The 23,698-nt window shown below is 43.5% G+C and overlaps 2 protein-coding genes across 14 annotated transcripts in view; one reads left to right on the top strand and one right to left on the bottom strand.

Annotated features, from left to right (window-relative positions):
• Positions 1-18,526, bottom strand: part of CRAMP1 (cramped chromatin regulator homolog 1) — a 52,273-nt gene extending 33,747 nt beyond the window's left edge. The window contains exons 1-5 of one of the 4 annotated variants that reach the window (XM_055804314.1): positions 18,112-18,526; positions 15,562-15,911; positions 5,532-5,725; positions 3,733-3,886; positions 1,538-1,621 (exon numbers count right to left, since the gene is read on the bottom strand). In XM_055804314.1, coding sequence (XP_055660289.1) covers positions 1,538-1,621; positions 3,733-3,886; positions 5,532-5,725; positions 15,562-15,910 — 781 coding nt within the window. In that variant the 5' untranslated portion in view covers position 15,911; positions 18,112-18,526. Of the gene's footprint in view, positions 1-1,537; positions 1,622-3,732; positions 3,887-5,531; positions 5,726-15,561; positions 15,912-16,347; positions 16,528-18,111 lie in introns of those variants that run through there. The other 3 variants (XM_055804315.1, XM_055804312.1, XM_055804313.1) reach the window with 3 other exon arrangements.
• A 502-nt stretch (positions 18,527-19,028) lies between these two features.
• Positions 19,029-23,698, top strand: part of IFT140 (intraflagellar transport 140) — an 85,978-nt gene continuing 81,308 nt past the window's right edge. For 2 of the 10 annotated variants that reach the window (XM_027791834.2, XM_027791836.2), the window contains exon 1: positions 19,030-19,511. The gene's annotated coding sequence lies outside the window, so the exon portion shown is untranslated. Of the gene's footprint in view, positions 19,512-22,170; positions 22,371-22,484; positions 22,829-23,698 lie in introns of those variants that run through there. The other 8 variants (XM_027791837.2, XM_027791835.2, XM_027791832.2 and 5 more) reach the window with 7 other exon arrangements.

Here is a 23,698-nt window from a genome sequence, read left to right as displayed (position 1 = left end):
AAAGCTTTCCTGCCTTTTTCACTTTGCAACCAGTATGACTTCACAAAGAAGTGAAAATATTTTGATGCTTTTCCATGGCTCGCAAATTCAACAAAGCATGTAGAACATGCACTACCATGTAACACTGGCTCTAGAAAAAGCTTAGGGACAAATGAAAAAAATACACAGATGAGGTATACGCACATGGACTAGCGCACACAGTGCATGCTCCTCTGCCTGTTTGCCAAGCTAGCCACATTGGAGCTCTCTCTAGACATCATAAAGACCATGAGAACAATATCCTGGGCTGCATCAAAAACAATGTGGCCAGCAGGTCAAGGAAAGTGATTCTGCCCCCCTACCCTGCTCTGGTGAAACCCCTCCCTGCAGTACTGCATCCAGCTCTGGGGTCCTCAGCTCAAGAGAGACATGGACCTGTCGAGCAAGTCCAGAGCAGGCCACAAAGACCATCAGGGAGCTGGAGCACCTCTCCCGTAAGGACTGGCTTAGAGTTGGGGGTTGTTCAGCCTGGAGAAGACAAAGCTCTGAGGAGACCTCACTGCAGCCTTTCAATACTTAGAAGGTGGCTTAGAAGAAAGGCGAGTGCGGACTTTTTAGTAGGGCCTGTAGCAACAGGACAAGGGGCAATAGTTTTAGACTAAAAGAGGGTAGATTCAGACTAGATGTAAGGAAGAAATTGTTTATGCTGAGGGTGGTGAAACACTGGACCAGGTTAGGTTGCCCAGAGCGGTGGTAGATGTTCCATCCCTGGACACATTCAAGGTCAGGCTGGACAGCGCTCTGAGCAACCTGATCTAGTTAAAGATGTCTCTGCTCACTGTAGGGGTATTAGACTAGATGGCATTTAACAATCCTTTCCAACCCAACCATTCTATGATTCTATGAACATGGTACTAAGCCTAAACTCAGATATTTTGCTAATCGAACTAATGAGCTTCCAGAAAACAAGGGAGCATTGGTATGGCATACACTCATCTGTCTACACTGGTCCTTACAGACAAAACCAGCCTTTGGGATTGACATGGTCAGAACACATTTTGGTTAGCCAGTGAAGTTGTTATTTCCGATTATGATTTGTAATGCTTTTTCATCTTCAGGGTTCAGTAAGTACAGATTTAGAGAATGAAAGAGAAAGGCACCATCCCAGATTTTGATTGCATAGGCAGACATAATTGTGGGTGCACATGGTATCATTTACACATTTAATTCCTTAGTTTTCAAGAATAACAAAGCAGATCATCTAAGCTGTGCACACATTTACCTTTACCTGTCATCTGTGGGTATTACATGTACTGTGTTTCACAAATACCAAAACCTAAAGAAATCTGTCAAAGGGGACTAATGCCACAGACTAAGTAGGTCTTTAAAAATACAAATGCATTTAATGAAAAAAAGAAACCACAGACTACTGCAATAAATACAATGACCACAAATACTGAATAAATCAAAAGTGAAGCTGTACTAGACATTACCAGCTTCAAGGGTAGACACTTCTGATTCTACCATACAAAAATAATTTAAAGTCACTCATACTCACATCCCCCAATCTTTTTCCTTAGTTCCCCATAGCAGATTAAGCCATAAAGCTCCAGGGAGGATTTTTTCAGCCCTTGAGAAAACACTGAAAAGCAGAAAAGGTGTAAGATGCAGACTGTAGATACTTTTACAGAATTACATTGCAGATACTCATTTCAACGCTGAAAATTACATGATTTGTATTTTCAACGACAAGACCAACATTGAAGGTAAGATTAATTTCTGTTTCAAGAAACAGTACAATGAGATGGGTTCACCAATTTTCTTTTGGTGACTTAAATGCCTGGGAAATGCAACGGTTTTTAGAGTACAGAAAAAACAAAAGCAGCTTCCATAGAATTTGAACAAATATACAACAGTTCAATATACAAAATAAAGCTAAATCATAATAAAGCTAACTTTAGTGTCACATAACTGTTTACAATTTCCAAAAGAAATGCCCAGATGCCCCCAAGTCAATGCATACAGAACTCTTTCTTCTACAAAATTTAAGAAGTAGGTCTGAATTTTCCAGAAGACAGAGAATGTCTTCTTTGCACATGAATACACCTTGAAAGATTTAATGCAATTATAAATTTTTATATGAAGAACTGCACAGATTTTATTCACCTTCACAAGTTTTTTCTCTCCTTTCTTGTCAACTCATGATGTGGACATTATTGCTAACAGATCTAAGTATCTCTGGTAGCAAGGAGAGACAGTCTTGTGGTTTACAAGTCAGATGAAAATATCTATTCTTGCCTATTCATCAAGAATTCAGTTCTTTGACTTACATCTCTTTTAAACTCAAAATCCAGGCACACATATCCCTACCAACAGCAACACTCAAACTACTGCAGTAATTTTTAAATTCCTTCAGCCAATGACATTTCAGATCTTACAGGTATAGTTATGGAACTTGACATTATCCAGAAAACAGATGAAGTTCCTCGACAGACTTTTTTTTTTTTAAAGTGCTTCCATACTGTGTTTGCTGTAACGTTTGTAAAATACTAATAGCCTGTTTAATCTTAAAATGCTGTCTTGTTTTAAAAAAGGAACTAAAAAATACACCTTATGACAGGTGTTTTAGATGTGTAAGTCCTCCTTTAGATAACCTAATCTCACGAACAGACAAAACAATTTAAAGACACTACATTTCACACTATCTTGCACTTCTTCAAGTTTTTCCTAGTCATACCCACTTCTCATTAATGAGTTATTTTTAATTTGAGAGGCTCTGGCCACAAACCATATACATGAATTTACTATCCAATTTTGCTGATGTTAGAGTTGTTTAAATACAAGGGGGGGGGGGGGGGGGGGGAATTAACCACCATGAAACTTAGAATATAGCCAGGGAAGGGCTGGAACGCCCTGGAGACTTTTACTTCATCAACAAGGTAACGGGAAAACTGATACTCTTCATACCTCAAAGTCGTCAAAAGAACTCTGGGTCTTAGTAGAACTTGTTCACTCCAAAATAGATTTCTTTAACCTGTTATTCAGATTAGCCTACCTGCAAACTGATTTGAATTCTCACTGCCTGTTACTGAATAGTATGCATTTGATAAAGATTAGTTATCAATTACTGCTATTGTTAAAAAACACCACTAGCAGTTTATAGGACTTCCCAAATCCATTTTTATTCAACAAGCTGGGGAAGGACAGATAAGAAGGGGAAGAGGGGAATAGGACACTGGGAATCCTAAAGTACTGAACCAATGATACAATTTCATACTTATTTAAAGTGTGAGCAAATATTTCACCTTTTACACTTGTTCTGGACTATTTATTTATTTCATTTTTATTTATTTCTACCTTCCCCCGTGCTGGAGTCTATTTGCTCAATGAAGTCATGCCTGACTAACACATTTAGACAGCTGTCCTCAAAGGTGTGTTCCTGAGAACACACACACACAAAAAAATTTCCTTGAACCTGGCTTTTCCCCCGTATTAATAGTAGAATCAGTATTTATTATGGTGTGGTGAATTCATGTAAAAGCAATGATACAAATACCAGTCTTGAGAAGTATTTTTCAAAAGCCATGAACCTCAGATGGCCACGCTAATAAAAATAAGACATGTTCACAGAGATCCTATGGAGTATTTTCTCATCTCCACCATTGCTGTCCTCCACGATGGCACTAAGAGGCAGGACTCCAACTCTTACGAGATTGTCAGCTCTACACTAAGCCCATTTCATTGCATACTAACCATTATCAAAGTCAATGTACTTTGAGATCTTGTGCCAGGTGCGGTAGTAGAAATGGCGGACCTGTTCCTTATTCTTCACCATGCTTGCTGGTTTGCCTTTCTTCTTGTATTTCAGGGCAATGTTGTTCTGGATAGCTTCAAAGTCTTTCCCATGCTGGAGAATAAATAAGACAAATCCAATACTCAAAATCAAACTTGCATCTTGTCATAAGACAACCCAAACAACGTGAGGGACTTTGGGGTTCTTTGTGGGAAACTAGATTCCAGTGGTCATAAATAAAATTCCTGCCTATCAGAATTCAACAGCAAAAGAATGACCCTACCTTCCTTTATTTTACATAAAATGCATTACAGATGCCAAATAAATTACCTTCTGATTCCTTGAACTGTTTCAGAGTAAGTTGCTAGCAAACTTTAAAAACAAACAAAAAATCCTTAACTTTACTCATAAATGTGCTAAGTAGCAGAACTGAAAATACCAACTCTCTCATTTAGCTTTCTTTCCCCTGCATTTTCTCCTCTCTCTCTCCTACCTACATTTCTGACTAGGGGGAATGAAAAGCCTGTCACATTTAACACATTTTGGTTATTAGGAGTAAAAAAATCTGAGTTTCAAATAATGAAGGTAAATATTATATTGTAAAAAAAATAAATAAAAGACTTCCTTTCTAGAAAACACATGTTTTAAACTGTAGGTCATTCAGAAGTTTATTCTCAGGGTAAAAATGAGACACGTAAGTGTCCCTGTAAAACTAGGTAATTCCTGTAACATCCCTGGAGTTCAAAAGAAGAAAATTTAATTTTGTGTACATTATCATTCAACTCCTGCTATCACAAAATTTCTTAGTATTCAAAAAAGGCTGGAACTCATTTTTAAACACCCAAGCATGAAAACCTCTTTTGAAAGGTAGCAACACAGAACAAATGGAAGTGGGGGTCCAAACAAACCAAATCCCAAATCCATCTCACAGCAAGTTTTTGAATATTTTCCACAGCATTAAAAAAACCAGTTTTCTTTAGAGTGATGAAGGGACTTAAACATTACATGGTTCCCAGGAATATTACTGCAAGTCAGAGGAGCTAAAGAAAACAAACAGTGTTTAAGTGTTCATTTTGTTCACAAAATACATATGCATGAATCATGCCTACCACTAAAAAAAAAATAATTATTTTTAAACAAGATGCACACATGCAAAGAAAACCCACCACCACTTCTTTTGTTTTCACCTTTAGCACGTACTTCCGTAACAGAAGTGCTCTTAAAATAATCACAGCAACAGGACAACCAGGAATATATCATATACATCGTATGAGATAAAAGATAAGATGATCTAGCTTTTCTTTGTCTCTCAGCCCTGGTACTGATTTGGCTCAAACCTTTTTGCGGTCAAAGACTAAACACAGCGCCTACAATTCTTATTAGAATAGAACATATTTTCTTATTTGTTAATATTACAGCATAAGCGTGTTGCTTTTGGAAGTTGAGATGGAGCCATTTATTTCTCATTTGAAACAGAACCATAATTGAAAAATAATGTTAATTATTATAAACATTCATGAATAAAACTCACAAATATTTCTTGTGTATTTCAAAACAAAAAAGTTTGATACTTTTGAAATGTGGCTTTGATCGACAGCTGGTTTATAGCCAACTGTATAGACACATATGCATAGACCAATGAATGCATATGCGTTCATATGCATTTTGCTCCTGCAAATCTCAACTGCATCAATCTTTTTTAGGAGTGTCCAAATACTAAACAAAGCCATCTAAGCTTGTTATTTTCCTCTACATGTACCTCATACAGTCCCTCGAAGAAAGTATTTTTGTCCTCTGTGCTCCACGATTCCCACTGCCGTCTGACCTTCTTTCCTTCCTCCTTCTCTCCAGCTGTGGAGCCCAGGTTCCTTGCTGCTGACTTGGAATTCCCAGCAGGATTGCTGGGAGGAATTCCTGATGTCCCACCAGATGTAGTGCCTCCATTATCTGCTGCTGCCAAAAAAAAAGTGTCCAGAGTGAATATTAAACCAACAGCAGGATTCATGGATAGAGGGATAAGGGAGGAACTCAGAATTTCCTCCTTCACCACTACTCCCATCTGTATCAGATTTTTTCCCAAAATATTTCACCTGAAATACAATAGGCAAATAATAAGATTTTTTTAAGGAAATAAAATCTCAAGGAGTTCAAAAAACAAAGGGAAGGTTTCAATAGTTTGATTTGTTATTTCCAGAGATAAGATGGATAAGCAGGAATATGCCAGAGCAACCCCTATAAGGCAGCACACTCCGTGCGCTCTGCAGTTGCCCCTTTGCCACCGAGGAGAACTTTGGAGCTGCTGAACACAGTGTTCAATGCTGAACGTTGATGTAATCAATAAAGCAAACTAATGACCATGAGAAAATATATGTAATTTAATATCCTTGCCTTTGGTCTTGATCCTACTGCCTCCAAAATAACTGTGGTAGTGAAACAACTGAAAGATGTCTACTCCAGTTCATCGCATGACAATGGATCAGCATTCTCAAGGGTCTGACCCTCAACATAAGGAGTCCCGTCTCTGACACTTAGCCCGCCCACCTAGGATAATTAAAAGTATCCCAAGGATGGCAAGTCCCAACCCCTTCATCTTCCCCAGATCCCCGTGTGGCTTTTGGAGAAAGGCAGAGAACTGTAATCTAGATTGTACCTTTGGCATTTATTGGCATCCCAGAATACACGGATCAGAAAAAAACACATGAAGACTGGAAATACTAAAATGAGAATAAAGCCTGATGGAACTAAGAGAATTTGCTGTTTATGCAAGCAGGGGACAGGGAAGAAAATGGGATGGGGAAACTGCAGGAAGGTAAGAGCTAAATATAATGCAGTAAGATTCCATTCCCTCATCTTAATTCAGAAAAAAAAAAAGCCTTTTTTCTTTAATTGCCTCTGAAACTACTATTAGTCTTTCAAAGGCATTTTAATCAGCAAAAACATCATCAACTAAACTTAAACCTGTGATTTATTCGCAACAGAAATCAAACCAAGCATGATGCTTGGTTTGATACTAACAGATTATCGGAATGTTAATCGAGAAACCAGGGAGATGTCCCAAGAACTGCACTCTTTTTTTCAATGAAAATGTAACCATTCTCAGTAACTTAGATTTCAAAAATATATTTTCTTCATTTTTTCCAAGTAGTATTAAGATTTGACTGCCCTTATCAATGTGATGCATACTTAATAAAACAGAAGCCTTTTAACATTAAAGCATACATTGCTCATTATATAGAGTGCTTCTTACTATTTCCATTTTTCCAGTTATTGTCCTTTATGTTTTGTCTTATGATAAAATGGCTTGCCTTAGTTAATCTGCTTACAAATCCAGCTTGCACAATACAGCAGTCCCAACTAGTTTCCCAAACTCTTATACACATTAGCCGAGTTCTCTCTATCATATTTAGGCCTTACAAGTATAGTTATCTTTTAAAATTCCATTAAAATAAGCAGTTTGATTACCTGAAAAAGTCAGTGTTTTTATATATACATATATCTATCTCATTCAAGAACCAGGATAACCCAGTCTGATAATCCCAGTATCATTTTTAAAGAAGAAAGAGTATCAGAAGAGTAAAAGAGTACCAGTTATAGGCTTACTAAGCTTTAGAGATATGAAAGGTTTGTAGGTATATCTTAAGTATTCAGTTGCAATTTGAAAGTAATTCCTTTGGATGACAAAACCATGTTTCTCCAGATGCCTAAAAAAAGCTGTTTGTTCAAATAACAAAGAACATTTGAAATCAAACCTTGAAGAGCAAGATGTATGAAAGCACATTTTTTTCCCTGCACACAATAAATATTTACTTGATGTAAAATATGATATTGTGAACATTTTAATGTTAATGTTTCTTTTATTTCTATCACAACAGGGAAGCCTGTAAGGCAAAACATGGAAAAGAATTAGGCATCTAGAAGCAAATGCACATAAAACCAACTTCTCAAACAGCTTCTCTGTTTTGTAAAGCCTTCATCAGACACTGATAAAATTACTGAAAGTTAACCAATTTAATTCTATACTGTGAAGGTAAATCCTAAAAAAAACCCAAACACCAAAAACAAACGTAAGAAAAACCTCAGCACTTGAACTCTCCTGATGGCTGACAAGAAAACCAACAATTTTAACACACAGAATTGCTTCCTTTATTCTGCAAATATAAGATTGGAATATCACAATTTGCACGGTAAAGAAATACACATCTTAATACTTAAAACCTTTGGATGAGAAGAAGGAATTCAAACACATCACTCCTCAGTCTACAGTCTCATGATGCTAGTAGCTCCCAAAGCAAAAGACATGGTTTATCAAGATAGCTGCAGGATTTTCTACTCCAGAGCTATTATTCTGATCACAGACCTCTAACTTAGTGAGACATCATTTACAAGAACCACAAATGCAGGGTTTGGGAGTGTGTGTTTGTTGGGTCAGTGGTTTTTGTCTAAGGTTTCTGGGTGGGATATTTTGTTTGTTGTTTTTTTACACATCACTCTGTACAAATACTCAAACAAGTAAAAACCTCAAGTCAGCTGCCTAAAGTTCAGGTCTTACAAAGGATTTTTTAAAGGTTGTACAGTACACTTGGAACACGTGAAGTTTTCATTATTTAAAAGTGTAAGAAGGAAAAGTACAGTAAGGACTTCAAATTCTAACATGACTATATAAAGCTCCTCTTAGGTGTATGTAAAATATGAAATTAATGGTTCTATTAAGCACATGCTAAGGATTCCATTGATTCCACTTCTACAAAGGATACGTAGTTTATAATTGCTCTTTTGTTCCTTTACATATACTTACTATTAGACAAGCCAAAATGTAGTCCTGCAAAGTTTATCACAGCCTTTCTTGTTCTAAACACAAGTTAGCTACTATCCAGACAACTGTTTAGAACACCACCTATGAAGACCTAGAAATTCTAATATCCTATCATCTCTACAGAAGTTTTCCATGACATTTAATTCTTCCAAGAATAAAGGAGTTTGCTGCATCATCCCTTTGTGTAAACCTTCTCACTACTGTGCACGGTAATATTTATCACTGGGTTACCACAACCCACCCTAGAGTTTACTGATCTTAGTGAGGCAATGGAATGCAGTATACTCTAAACCATGGTATTATAGACTGATTCAGCATAAAAGGCAAAAGAAAGAGTAAAGATAGTCATACATCATTAAATTACACCCCATAAATTCATTCTTCCAATCTTACTGTACGAGATTCTTTTAACAAACAAAGCAGCTAACAAGTTTTCATGCCTTCACTAATGATAGATGATGATCATTAACTCCCAAAAACAGATTACTTAAAACTTCAGCAATGCACTAAAACAAAAAGGTCCACTGAGGCTAGCCATAGTTACTGCTGCAAAATGGCTGGAGAGGGGAAGGCTTACTGTACCAATCTGCTTAGGTACCTGTTCTAAGTAAAATAATTTCTAAAAGGAGAACACTGCAGAGAAGACAAAGACAAGATGGTCATTCTCACTCTGTCTACTTATCCTACATCACCCAACCACTGAACTAGACACCCACACAATTACAGCTACAAGAATTCCTTCCCTTCATGCCAGAATGCAGTGGAGCACCAGCATCTGCACATGAGGTACAAAGCAGCAAGTTTGGATGTGTAAATTCTCAGCATTCCCACTCAGCTTTCAACCCACAGTTTGCAAAGACATCAGGTTTCTGTATTTGGTATTTGAACTATAACCCCCAATAAAACCACGGATCAGAACACCAATGTTTCAGAGAAACTTACTTATTCCTCTTATCCAGTGTTCTCTACCCATCTATATGCCCCGTCATTTATCTGTGAATGGCCTAACATCCCCTTAAACCACATCTTCTGTAGAAAAAGCTGCTGCTTTTGTACAGCTAAGCAAAACACAAGCACTTGCAAAAATTACATAAAGGGATTTAAGTCCTGCAATTTAAAAATCTGGTATGAAAATGACAAACAATGGAACACTGCATGTATCAAATAATCGAGTCACTGATAGTGCCAGTGTCTTATCATGGCTACAGCCACAAGTTCTTCCTTCCAGGCTCTACTAGCACCTTAGTGTTTGCTTTTCAATTTTCCACTGGCAGCTCTTACATGCCAGCTTATTTGTATCTTCTACGACAGATTCCATATCCACAGAAGCCAGAATCCACAGAGTTAATCCCCACTACACACATGTATCTTAACACACACGCTGGTTCTCTTGTTGGTGTTCTATAGATTTAGTTTGCAAAATTCTCAGCTTCTTCAGAGGTCACAGGCCAACTGTAGGTGGAACATCTATCAGGGAATACCTTCATGACCAAGATGGTACTTTCAAAGACTCTTGCATGCTGCAGGCCAAATGCAGAGCATTAGGATGCTAAACTCACTCCCCAAAGCACAGGAAGTGAATGCCAACTTGTGACATGCCAGAAATTTTCCTTCAGAACATTCTTTCTTCTCTTTGGGGTTCTACAAGAGGCAATAGCAGGGATAAACTACACGAGATCACCTTCAGAAGAGGTTTCAGTAAAGATTCATTAAGGAGGCCACACCAGAAAACACATCTGAGTGACTATTTTATCCTCACAAACCTGCATTACTGCTGAGCAGTCTTATGAAATTGTGTATCAAAACATCTGCTGCCCACAGAGCTGGGCTAAGGTGCTATGATCTATACTTTCCAGAAAGCCTCAAACACATTCTGCAGCACAAATGTGTTTCCCATTGCAGAGCATTCCTCAATGAACATTTACTCCTCAATTTTAATGAAAAAGCAACTGAAGACAAACATCCAAACTTCCTTTCTGATCGCTTGGTAAACGAGCCCCATTTCTAGCCACTTATCTTTCTAATGGCAGATACTACGTCATGCACTTCAGTGAAGAAATGAATCAGGTGATCCCACAGAAAGTGCGTACTTTCAGAATTTATGCGAAGCTGCTTGCTCTGTGGAAGGGCAACCCAACAAAGCTGCAGGCTGGATCCAGTTTGCTTTCGTCTCCAAGAATTGTAGCTGAGAAGAGAATACAGATGAGAGAGAAAAAGAAACAGACACATTCCCTGCAAGTCAATGCTTCATTTTGAGTACTAATCTAAGTGGAAAACAAGATTCTACCTTGTATGCCTCCACAGTAAATAGCAGGGACTCCTAAGAAGGATAAGTCCAGGACAGTTTATGCCATATTGCATGGTTGTACCACACTGTGTTCTTCTTGTATATTAACATCCAAAGTTTTAAACATGGCCAGTAAGCATCCTTATATCCAAGGATACAGACAGTCTAGCTTCTTCCGCCTCTTATTATTTACAAGATTTGCACAACCAAGATGTAGTTGAATGTGTTTAAACATATACAGTGTCAATTATCAACAGGAGTCTACAAACAAAACTATACTGAAAGACTGCTTTTCTACAGACAGTATATATTTAATATCTAACGTATCAAATGCAGCACTGAGCTAACCAAGCATAGCTGTAAAAAATAAACACAGTTTATAATAAATTTGGTTAGTCCCCCATGTCCAGTAAATCATTATTCTCTTGCTCTTCCATTAGAAAATACCCGTAAAGCCTAGAAAGAAGTTCCATCCAAATCACACAGTTGTGCGGCCTTGCAGACAGGCATCTTTCAAAGTTCAGTACCTACTACACAAGGGCACATGAAAAAAATCCTTCTCTTGTGGCACGGGATACTGAGGAGTTCTGGGCCTGAGCCACTTTCAAAGGAAGGGAGGGAGAACAGGGGTAAATGGGAGGGCAAAGAATAAATGAAAGCATGCCAGGGTAGGACGGAAGGAGAAGTACCAAGTGTAAATGAGGTGGACAGGATTAAGGAAAACATGAAAACAAGTGCCAGTAGTCTCTGAAGAGTCATTCATGCCCTGGAGAAATAATGCTGGAGGAATGACATTTCAAATTAATATTACAATACATTCTGCAGCATAAATATTTGGGCAGATAAAATAAAATCATCTTGTAAGTACATATATTGGGTACCTTGGTACATACATCCTCTCCACGAGAGGACAGTAGTTAATTTAAACCGTGTGCTATGGGACACACATTTTGCTGCACTGAAACAAACCGGACTGCCTTCTAGCAAGTTTTATATGATGCCAAAAGATGGAACATTTTAATTCAATTAATGCTTTCAGCTGAATGATCCTTTTTTCAAGAAAGAACTGCCTCCTACTGCAACACAAATCCAAATACTTGTTTGGGCCATTCTACACGTTTTATGAATAAATCTAGAGCAATAGCATAAAAGACATCTTCAAGCTTCAGCTCATCATCATTAGACTTTATTACTTTTTCCTCCTGACTTCATTCTGCATTCAGAAAATGGATAAAAACACAGAAATGGGAACACTCTACTTCAAACTAAATCTACAGCACATGATGGCAACATATTCCACATTTGCTTTTACCAATGTGGTCGCAGCATACACATGCATGTTCTAACCACTTTCACGGAAAAAAGCCCCAAAACACACCTTAAAACCTGTGCTCGGCAACATCTATTTCAGAAGTAAACTCTCAGAAATCCCTCTTTTTCAGCAGCCTTATATTGGTCTGCTTCCTTCCCCTCAATGAACCTCCCCGCTTTTGAACTCTCAAACTGTCTCCACTCCACTATTCCTTCAAGTTCTTCTGCTAATTTCATGCAAGTTACTTTAAGACTTACTTAAAGCATTCATACTTCAAGAAGTCATGCATTAGTTGAGGTATAGACTATGAACTTGAAAATACAACAAAAATGTAACTAACATTTCAAAATAAGATAAGAATTCTTAAAAACAAAACAAAACCAAACCCCACAGATTTAGATGTTTGTGCAGGAAATTTTATAAACCTTTCAGCAATCCAAAATGGGTTGGCTGTTTGAAGTGAAATAGTTTTCAAACTTCATTTCACTATGCTGCTTTCTATGCCACTTTTGCCCTAAACTCAAAAGTGCACAAAAAAGGCAAGAAACAGAATTCAAAGATGCAATTAAAGATTACGTTCAGGGTAACCTGAAAATAAGCAATGCATTTATACATTCTACTAGGCAGAATTTGAGAATTATTATGAACAATCTTCCCAGAACCATAGTAAGGTAAAGTTGAAAAGTCAGCAGCTGCTGGGTCAGCATACTCTTCCTACAGTTTACAGTAAAGTTTACATTATCAATAATGTGTTCGCTACAACGAAGCGCCCTAAAAGCACAAATGGATCTGCAACAGACAAAAAAAATTTACTATTTTCAAAATAAAATTTAAAATACTATTTTAAAAAAAATACTATTTTCAACACTATTTGTACTTTTAAAAGCATGATCAGGACAAGCCAATGCCTGCTGAGTAACAATTTGAAAGAAATTAAGTTTATTGATTGCACTCCTTCTGAACTTTGAAAGAGTTTTCACTTTAGAATACCAATTCTAAAAGCAGGACCACTTTAATAAAATTTTAAGGGCTACATAGCATTTTGAAAGACTATCAACAAAACCAAATTTCTGGTTTCACTGGACCAAGCACAAGCATGGTCTAGCCACTCCTGCTGGCCAATGTTAAATTTGCCTTTGCAGCCATCACCTTGACTGCGGTGCTCAAAATGGAAAAGCTTCTCGTTTTCAGAGCCAATCCAAAGCACAGGCTTTCAAGCTTTTTATCATTTTTATACTTACAGGGGGAAGAGAAAGTTGGTGGGACAGCAAGTGGAAGGATTTAGGTCCAATCTTTACTAGCAATCTTCACCCTCACATTCGTTCCCTATTGGAAGCTAGATCTGTGAGACACTTCTCTTGGAATGCAAAGCCCTATAAATTCTGATCACAAGACACTCCATTAGGGAGAATTCAGACGAGCCTGGAAAACCTTTCAGTATGCATCCCTGAATGTAAAGAACTCAAATTAGAAAGGATCCCGCTCCATGGCTCTTTTTCTCCAAGTTCTGACAGTTATGACCTCAGCCGTATCAGAATAATCAACTTCAATGCGTCCACATCAAAACTAGCCAAGCAGAGCTACAGCTGGTCTTGTAATTCAAAAAGTGAAAGCATAACCATAAATTCTACTACCAACTGTCAATCCCAATGATTTAAGAAGTTTCCCCAAACTTGACAACATAGTCAGGTACAGTGATTACAAGCACTATCTGTGACTGATTACGGAAATAAAATTTTCCATTCTGTATATAATTTTATTTGGGTTATTTTGGAATCTGAATTGCAAAATAAATTAAGTTTGTTTTTCAATTGTGTCGATACACCTAGTTAAAAATCATTCTGCCACTCTAAAATTGGTAATGAATGTTTATGTACAAATATACAAACATGAATACACACGTGCACAAAGGTACATGTGTTTTGTTCACACGTGCATACACTTTGAAAGCAATGTAATAACTTCAAATGTGTGTATTCGACTTGTCAACCATGGACAACATGTATTCCAAGGAAACACCTTCTCACATTCAATACTATTTACAACACCTGAAATAATTACCTGTAGCTAAACACTCCTGGGTATTCTATCCATTTGTTTATTTGGTTCAATGCAACCAGGAGAAAAAATTATGTAGGCCTTTCCTTCTGTCCTCCAACATGACGCATAGGAGTTTTTCCACTCAAAACAAAAAGTTTTAAGAGATTAAAGAGGCCTAACTAAGGTATTAAAAAATACTTCAGTCAATTATATAAACTAACTATCAAGCAACTGATTTCAAGAATTTTTTTGTGCTATGTAATAACTAAAATATCACAATTTGTACTGCTTTATCACTGTTAACAAAAAACTGTTGTAATTTGTAATGTTTACCTAACACGCAGCATGTGCATACCGCCATAATGGACCAAAGAGTGAGGTAATCTCCAAGACACATTTACGCTACGTGGAGTTTTATCATGTTTTACAACAGTAAACTTTGTTATTTCAAATGCTGAAGAAATCTCAGAGGTTTGGATTTTTTCTTCTCAAAAATTAACAGAAAATAACACAAGGTACCCAAAATTAGTCTCACGTACAGCTCAACTACCGTGCCAGGTGTCATCCAGTAACTGCTGAGCACACACAATAGCACCAAGGTATTCAAATACCCCTGCTGTCTTCTAGCTACTCAAGAAACAGCTTTGAAAAACATCAAGTTCTGATCTACAATGCTAAAGTGAAAAAGCATGTGTAGGTATGTACACACACACAAACATTCAGATGTATGCAAAACAATTTTAAACCAAAATCATACGAAAATGCCCAAACTGTTCTGAGACAGTAACACAGGACTCACGACCTTAGGAGCAAGTATGGCAATATGTGTATTTCATAGCTGTTTCCAAAAGTTTCTTGGGTAAAATGGTCATAGAAATAATTTGGGGAAATTACCAACACCTTGTGGGTTGTTTCCCCCCCCCTTCTTTACCTATAATGAATATTTTGTTATTATCCAAGAACAGAACTCAGAGTGCAGCTACCTGATTACACAGCTAGCTAGAGCCTGATTTCCTAACCAAAATATGGGAATTCCCTAAAACCTGAGAGATGAAAAACAGGAATTAAAGGTTTGCTTCCATAATGCAGATGTTTTCCTCCTCCACATAGGCATGTAACCCCCCCATTTCTGTAAGTGCAAAGGGGACAGTGGGCAGCAGAGAAGCTGAAGCCTTGGGACACAAAGAGGATTTCAGCTACTGTGAGAACAAACCCCAAAACACCTTCCCCAAAACCAAACAAAAGATGGCATCTACAGGAGGATGACAACCCCCAGGCCCACAGGTGACCCCCCCCAGCCCTGCTCGCGTGTTTGAAGGGTGCCCAAAGCCCAGTACCTTTGCCTTTTGCAGCAGTGCTGCTGCCAACTGAGGAGGATGCCTGGGAATCCTTCTTCAGCCTCTTGCTCTGAGGCCTGACGCTGGACCTGAGAAAATGATGCTGGTCCTGGCTGTGGGAGGGCTGGAGGGAGGCCGGGGCCTGCGACAAGCTGGGGTTCGGTGGGGGGCTGCTGCTACGGTTGCTGTTAATGATCTTCTCTTCTTTCTTTGTGCTGCTGCTGCCTGGAGCTGCCTCTCCTCCTCCTCCTGCCCCTTCTTCTTCCAGGGACTCCTCATCTCCTCCTGCTCTCTTGCCCAGCTTTTTCACCCCTTCCTCCCCACTGCTCTCTCCGAGTTTCACTGTCATCCTGTGGGGGGGGGGAGAGAGAGAAAAGAGGGGGGCACAGAGTCAGGGCGGGGAGCCCCCCAGAGAGGGCGAGAAATCCCTGGGCTGAGAGGGGAGAAGTTTAGCTGCAGAAATTCCTCTCAACATGGCCGCCGTTGTTTGTTACTAAATCCCCTTTCGTTTGCTGTCCCGACCCAACAACCTGTGCCGAGGGCGGGAGGGGAAAAGCCCCGCCGGAACCCCCCCCAAACCGGCCCAAAAGGCAGCCGGGCCCCCCCGGCAGCCCTCCGGCACCCTCCCGAAGGGGTTCGGGGCGCCTTTGCCGGAGAAATCGCCCAGCCAAACTCGGGCGTGTGGAAGCGCTCGACAGCCGCCGAGAGGAAAGGCAGCCGCCGAGCCCGGCGGAGCAGAGCAGGGCAGCGCGGCCGGGCCGGGCCGCCCCCGGCCCCCCATCCTACCCATTCCGCGGCTCCTCGGGCCCAGGGGGGCTCTTCTTCCTCCTCACCATGGAGCCGCGGCGATCCGACCTGCCGCGGGGGGGGGGGTTCATATTCCCAGATGCGGCGGCGGCGGCGGCTTCTCCTCCTCTCTGTGTGTGTGTGTGTCTCTGGGGCTGGGACTGGCCAAGGCTACCGAGGCTTCCAGCTCCCCCTCCGCCCCCACCCCGCCGGAGCCCCGGCACCTCTCCGCCGCGCCCGGCCGCCCCGCCGCCCCGAGCATCGCTGTCACCGCGGGCCCCGGCGCCGGCCCGGCTGGCCCGGCCCGCAGCTCCCGGCCCGCCCGCTCCACCTCAGAGGCACCCCGTTTGCGATGCCCCGGTACCCGAGGGCTCTGCCGGCGGCTCCGCGCCCCTCACGTCGGGGGGACCGGGCAAAAAAGTTTTAAGCCATCACCTGCCCGAGGGCCGGCGGCTCCCGGGCCTCCTTCTCAGCCCAGCTACCTGCACACCGCATCTGCCACCGGGGCCACCCGCCGGGGTGGCCTGCTCCCTCTTCGTCCCACCTCATACAGCCTCTCGATTCTAAAGTTAGGGGGGGTTAAATCCTGGAACAAAGTACCAGATAGACACCCAAAAGCTTAAGGCATTAAATCATGTTATCCGCCAAAACCCAACAACTGGGTTGTTTTTTATTCTTAAAGGCGGTAGAAAAATATCACTGACCCCATCCCTAGAAGTCAAGTCCCAAGAAAGTAACCACCTCGAGCAAAACAGAAAGAAGCAGCAGTTGCAATGCAGCCGCCTTGTCACCAGAACAGGAGCCACAGTCCAACTTTAATTGAGGGCAGAGATAAAGACCAGCAAGAGAAGGAAATTCTGAATATCACAAATAAAGAATGCAATGGCTATGGATTAGCCTGACAGCAGAATAACGTGGTTGAAAATAAACAAGACACATCAGCATTATAAGGCATACAAATTGGTGAGACTACAGTTCACAGACTGTAGCCCTACTACTAAACCAATACTTTTCCCTCTCGCGATTTTCAGCGAAGCCATTGAATCTACCTGTTCCGAATTGCATTGGGCAATGTTCCGTTCCTTGCAAACATTCAAACTGATTTGAGCTGTGGATCTAAAGTCATACTAAAACTTGGTTAACCGTTCACCTGACAGGTCCCCAATTGCAAACAAGCTTGTCTCCACACAAGAATTAAGAGCGTTTTCAAGTTTTCAGGACAGAAATATTCTAACTCTGATAGTCTGTGCTGACAAACTTAAGTAAGCCTTAAATCTCCTTGATTTCTGGTTTTATCACGACTATAAGTGAAATGATGCATCCAGTGGCACCCTCCAACAACTAACGGGGGATACCCCAGAAACTCATCTTGGGGACAGTCACTTCCAGGGCTGGGGCAGCAAATCACACCGCCTGCCCTGCTTCCCTGCAGCGTCCTGCCTGGCCCTGCGGGGAGCAGTGCCCGGCACCCAGGGTGCCCGTCTCAGCTGCTCTCCCCTCCCGTTTTCACGCTGCCCCTGCTTTTCCTTTCTCTTCCCGAGGGAAAATCTTCTTAGCCCGGCTGCTTTGGTCCGCCAGACCCTCGTGCTGGGCCGCCGTCCCTTCGCCTTGCCCGCTACAGGAGCCCAGCCCCCTCAGAGAGGACGCTTTCCCCGCAGACCCCAGGGCCGCCGCTCCCCGCTGACCGGTGGCCCGGCCCCACGGGGGCCAAGGGCGCCGTCCCCCCCCATAAAACTCCGCTCCGCCCCCCGCCCCGAGACTCACCTGCCGCATCAATGCCGCCGCGCAGGCTCCGCGCTCCAGCGCTCCCGCCGGCGGCCGTCTCGGGTCTTCTGGCTCCCGCAGCCCCAGGCACCCCCAGGCTGCGCCCCAGACCCGCCACCTCGGGAGCAGGCCAGCGCGCCCGACGACCACCGCGGAGCCCAGCGGCCCTCCCAGCTTTGCTGGCAGGGGCAGCCCTGCTCCCGGCCGCGGAGGCGACCTCTGCTCCCCGGGCTCCTCCGAAACCGCGGCCGCGGTCCCGGCACCGCCGGCTCCCCACTGGGCCTCAACGCCCCCAGCCGGCGCCGCGGCCCCCGGCGCCCCGCGCTCGGCCGCACTCCGCCGGCGCCCCCGGCCCCGCGCTCGGGCGCAGAGCGGGCCGCGGTGGAGTCCGGGCCGCGGCGGTTCCGCTTCCTCGTCACACTGCGCCGGGCCGAGGGGGCGGGCCGGGACGCAACGCGCGGGCCCAGCTGAGCGCGCCGGCGCTCCCCACCCCGGGACCCCACGCAGGGCGCCCCATTGGCTAGCGGCAAACGGGAGCGAGGCGAGAGGCGGGGCTGGGGCCCCAGGGCCAGCCAAACAAAGCGCGGCGCGGGGCGGGTGACGGCAGCTCGACGCAAAGGAAGAGGTGGTGGCTGGTGTCCGTCAGAGGGCGAGACGAATCCCGAGAGCTGGCTGCTGACTGGCTAAAAGAAGAACCAATTGAGGGCCCTATAGCCGGGGCCCTTGGACGTGATCTAGGTTCCTATTGGCCAGAAAGGCGGTGATTTGCATGTGGCGGTGCCCTCATGGCCTGCCGGGAAAGGGCGGTGCTCCTGGGCGAGGCTGCGGGGGGGCGTGGGGGCGGTACCGGCTGTACTGGGCGGTCACAGCCGGGCGGTGACGGTAGCGCGGGGCTCCCCCTCGCCGCGGGGCGAGGGGGGGCATCGCGGCGGCAGCCCTCGCTGCTCCTGCTGCCTTGTGCCCGTCGGGGTATGAGGAGTAGGCTGGGGGACGCTCTACCCTGGAGCTCTAGGCGCTCTCCTCGGAACCGGCTGGGACAGCGCCGGGGCGCCCGCCGGGCCCGTGCTTTGCTGTGCCGTGGGGCTACTACCGAGCATGGCTCCTTGGCCTCAGCCTACCGCTCCTTGCTAGTCGGGGTGGGGGGGTGAGGGGGCAGTTCTGAACGAGAACGGCCCGCGCGGGCCCCGCCTGCCGCCTCTGGTGGGGCTGGGCCGCCCCGCAGGAGCCCCACCGGCCGCAGCGCTGCGGCTCGCTTGGCAGCACGCTGCTTACCGGCGAAAGGGTTAGATCAGTTCTTCGTAAAGGTTACTAGTAACTCACGTGAAGTTAGGCACGTGTAACCTCCTGGGAAGACCTAGTGTCTTCGCAGCTTCCCGTGTTCTTGCAGAGCTTACACTTGTGTAAGTACCCTGAAGTGGGAATTTTTTAGTTTTATTTTTTTAAATAAACCATCTCCAGAATGAAGAAGCTTTACTCAGTGATGTACTGAATTAAAGGAGGTTGAATTTTTCTTGCTACTCTACTGCTGTGGCCAGTTTTCCAGTGACTGCTCTCTGGTACTTTCATGAGCTGACTTCACGTTAATTGCTAGGAACAATGATTTCCAAAAATCTTTCAACTGGTACTGTGTGACATACAGGTTTTTTTCTTAAATTCTTTGTAGAAGGAGCATTAGATCATCCTCTTTTTGAAACTGTGTTACTATCGTAGCAGGAAAGGACGTCTTAGCCCTCTTCTGAGGCAAATCTTTGTAAGCTATACCTTAGAAATCAGTGTCTTAGCAGCTTAAACTTCACGATGACATCTGCGTTATGGAAGATTGGGCTCTCATGGAGAGTGTTGCAAGTAATTATCTTGCAATGATGAACTAAACTTGGACATGCCTTGGCCTCGGTGTCATCTGTAAATATGCTGTAGAATGTATTTGTGAGTAACCAAGTGTATTGCTATAAATGGAATTTGTAAACAAAATGAGAGCAGAATTGCTCAATGGGCTTGTCTCCACTGTAAAGCTTTGCATTTAAATCTTCGAAATAATTAGGATGGGTTGTTGTTTTTTGAGAGAGTATTTTTGCAGTTTTGTTACAATGTAGCACAAGATCGTATGGCTTATTTTTGCCACTTGGTTTGACCCCAACCGATTTTTACAATATTGACAGGAAATGATGCATTCTGCATCTGCAGTGCTATGTATTTCCATGGTGCTTTGCAAAGAAACATGAAGGTATGTTCAGCTCCCCAAGGAGCTCAAGAGTTGAAGGTTTCCATTCTCTCTGTATGTAAATATCTTTATATGCTTGAATAGCCCCATTGCATCAAATGGACTGTTAAGGTGTGAAATTGCTCATGTGTGTAAATGTTTGTGAAAGAAAGACTGAATAAAAAGGAGTTAGACAAGAGCTGAGAGGCAGGGGGTAGGTTGAGATGTCAAAAGACACTTGAACTTTCTTTCGTTCTTTTTTTAATAGTAGGGAGGGTCCATGATCATGCTTTGGCAGACCTGCACAGATACAAAATGCAAATAATCTTTCTGTGTTTGTTGCCATGGTTTTATAGACTAGGCAAGAACATTAACTTGGATTTGCTGTGCATCCTGTGTATTTTAAGGTATGATAACAAATTGCATGTTTATTAGAAATGGATCAAGCAATACAGAACTGTCCAGGAGAAGGACAAAGTTAATTCTTCTGTTGTATGTCTTTTTTTTTTTTTTTTTTTTAATTCTGCTTGTAATGTGCATGATCGTTACATTATTTATAACATGAAAATACTCTTCCAAAAATCTTAGGTGTAAAAGCCACCAGTACAGTGCATGTTGTCCTGTATTTCCTTTTTTAGGTTATTTAGAAGCTACTAAGTTTCATTCATAACTCATTTGTGCTAAAAGGCTCTTAAGTTATTTAATCTGACAAATGGTAATGGATGATCTTCGTGTTACTAAAACAGTTCTTTCCTGTTTCAGGTAAGAGGATTTAAACCAAAGGTCATGCACCTATTGTTAATCCTTTATGGCTTACTAAATAGGAAGCACCTAATTGTGAAACTTTCCCCCCCCCGGCATGTGAGGTCAAGCCCTTAGAGGAAGGGATGAAATGCACTGTGTGGGACTGCACTCCTGAAATCTGTCTTGGGACTACAGGGACTCGGAGCTGTTAGACATCTTTTATGAGTGCAGTGTGCAGGAAGGAAGATCTTTGTATCCTAGGATGCCCTGCTCGTTTGTCTGTTTAGGATACAAATCCTTTACAGCAGGTCTTCTCTGTTGGGTATTGGAGGGCAGGGAACTTTAATATTCAGCTAAGCATGCACAAGTAGGGATGTCCAGTTCAGTTACTGGGCAAAATTTTGTGTAACATTGAACGAGGCAATTATGAAAGCTGTAAAAATGGTCACTTGAGCAGAGACAGTCAGTGAGGTTTTCAGATGATTTTTATTCCAGCCCAGAAAGGTATTATAGACTAGACAATTGCCTGAGGCTCCTGCTGGCCGTGTATTTCCAACTTGATTGTACTATGTAATTGCAATAGTTTCCCCATTAGCCTGGTTGTCTGAGAAAACAAGGCATCTGCCCACATGGTCTGCTGAAATGCTCCAAGTCTGATGCTCTCAAAAAATCCTGTGGGCACTGTGCTTTGGGAGTGGCACCAATGTGAGCTAAAGGTGTTATTACGTGTCCAAGAATCCACCAAGAAGAGATGCCAGAAATGACCTTCTTGGAGCTGATGCCTTGTAAGGGAGAAGATAAAAAGCTACAGGAAATGGGACTGTCAGTGCTGGTGCTCAGAACAGTTTGTTCTAGAGGGGTTGCTGAGCTTGTAGTAAGACAGTCTAAAGCCAGTGTTTTGCCTTCCTACCTAAAGCCTATCTTTAAGTTTTGGAGGAGACATAGAGTGTTTTAATGAAGTCTGCCTCCCACCTAGTACTTTTTCCTACTTGCCTAACAAAACTGACTCTTTTTTTTTTTTTTTTTTTTGTCAGAAGGGTCCCAGTAATTCCTGTATAATTGGAAAAGGTGTGAAATGCCACATAAATTGCAGAATATGTTACACATGGCCAGAGTCAACATAAGTCAGTGCATGCAGAAATTGCTGGTCACAGCTGTGTTGGAGTGGCTCCTTTCCATCCGCTTGTGTGGAAATGTTGTGACTTCAGAGGAATTTAAAACCTTTGTGGAGTTGACAGCAGTATGAGGACTGGATCTTGAATTCTCTTGTTTTGAGTAAACCTGGCCGTGAAGGCTGAATGCAGGCCCAGCACGGGTGGGGACTGGGGATGGAGCTGCGCTGTCCCTGGCTGCACCCAGGGGTGCTGGAGGAGGGGAGGGTGGGGTGTAGGCACAGCGACAGGAGAGCTTTGGGGGGCTACAGCGCAGCGTTAATGCATGACATAACTGAAGGCAGCTGCTGATGCTTGACCATGGCGCCCGCGCGCCGTTCGAGGGCGGCGGAGAGTCAGTCCGGCGCGGTCGCTGCTCGCCCCGCTCCGCTACCGGCCCCGGCTCGCCTGCGGGGCACCGCGGGGCGTCGCGGCCGAGCGCGTTCGGCACTTTCCGCTTCTCTTCGGTGTGCGAGCGGACCGCTTCGGTTATTCCCGTGACTCTTCGGCTCCAGGTCGGGAGTTTCCGTGCTCGAGGCTCTCCGTTGTCAGGGGTAACGCGAAGACTCGCGTAGCCGGTGCGGCCTTCAGCGCCGGGGCCGCACTCCGGGGCCGCCGGCAGGTAGGGGCGGGCGAGGGGCCCTGGCTCCCTGCGGTCGGCCCGAGCGAGGGCGCCGGGCACCCTCAGAGGCTTGGCCGGCTTCTTCCCGGTCGGTCTGGGCCCGGCCGGCGGGAGCGGGGCCAGTGGCGCTGAGCCTGAGGCAACGGGGCGGCCGGCGGGACCGGGGCGGGCGGGACCCGCGCGTTTGTCGCGCCCAGGGCCGGCAGCGGCGGCTCCTTGCGGGCTGGCGAGTGCTCCCTGCAGCTCGGCCGAGGTGGCCCACGCAGGTTTCGGCCCACGCGAGGCGCTGGCCCGGGGCAGAAGCAGGCGGGGCTCGCCTCTGCGCCTTTTCACCCTTGGTGCGGGTTCAGGATTTAATCAAATTTTTACTATTTATTCTTCGTGTTTTGCTGGTTAGAGGAATTAATATTCAGTCGTCAGCCATCTTTTTGTAGCATAACTCAATTTTGTGTTCCAATTCTTTTTCTGGGGCTATTTTAAGCATTTTCAAATGTAAAAGCTAGCATTTCTTACAGATTGGGATTATAAGAAAAACCTGTGGTTTTACATAGGTAGTTGTGAAGACTTGTCAGGGAAACACCATGGCAATGCCTACGGGAAACTCACCTTATGAACATGCTTGGTGATGGGTTTTCTCATAAGCTTGTGGCTGGTAGCAGTTCCACAAGAATAGCAAACCTAATCATAATCAGCCTCCTTTAGATGCTAAATGTGCTGACAACATTGTCAGACAGAGTGTAAAAGTAGCTTTTTAATAATTGTCACCAAAGACAGAATAACATATTTTTTTAAAAAACAAAAATTTCCTAGTGTAGATGATTGTCTTTTGAAATAAGTGCATATATTCTGGCTCACTGCTGTTATTTGTAG

This window comes from Falco peregrinus, chromosome 5 (genome assembly GCF_023634155.1).
Source record: "Falco peregrinus isolate bFalPer1 chromosome 5, bFalPer1.pri, whole genome shotgun sequence".
Taxonomy (NCBI): domain Eukaryota; kingdom Metazoa; phylum Chordata; class Aves; order Falconiformes; family Falconidae; genus Falco; species Falco peregrinus.
Note: the sequence above shows the minus strand (reverse complement) of the source record. Positions and strands in the feature narration are given on the sequence as shown.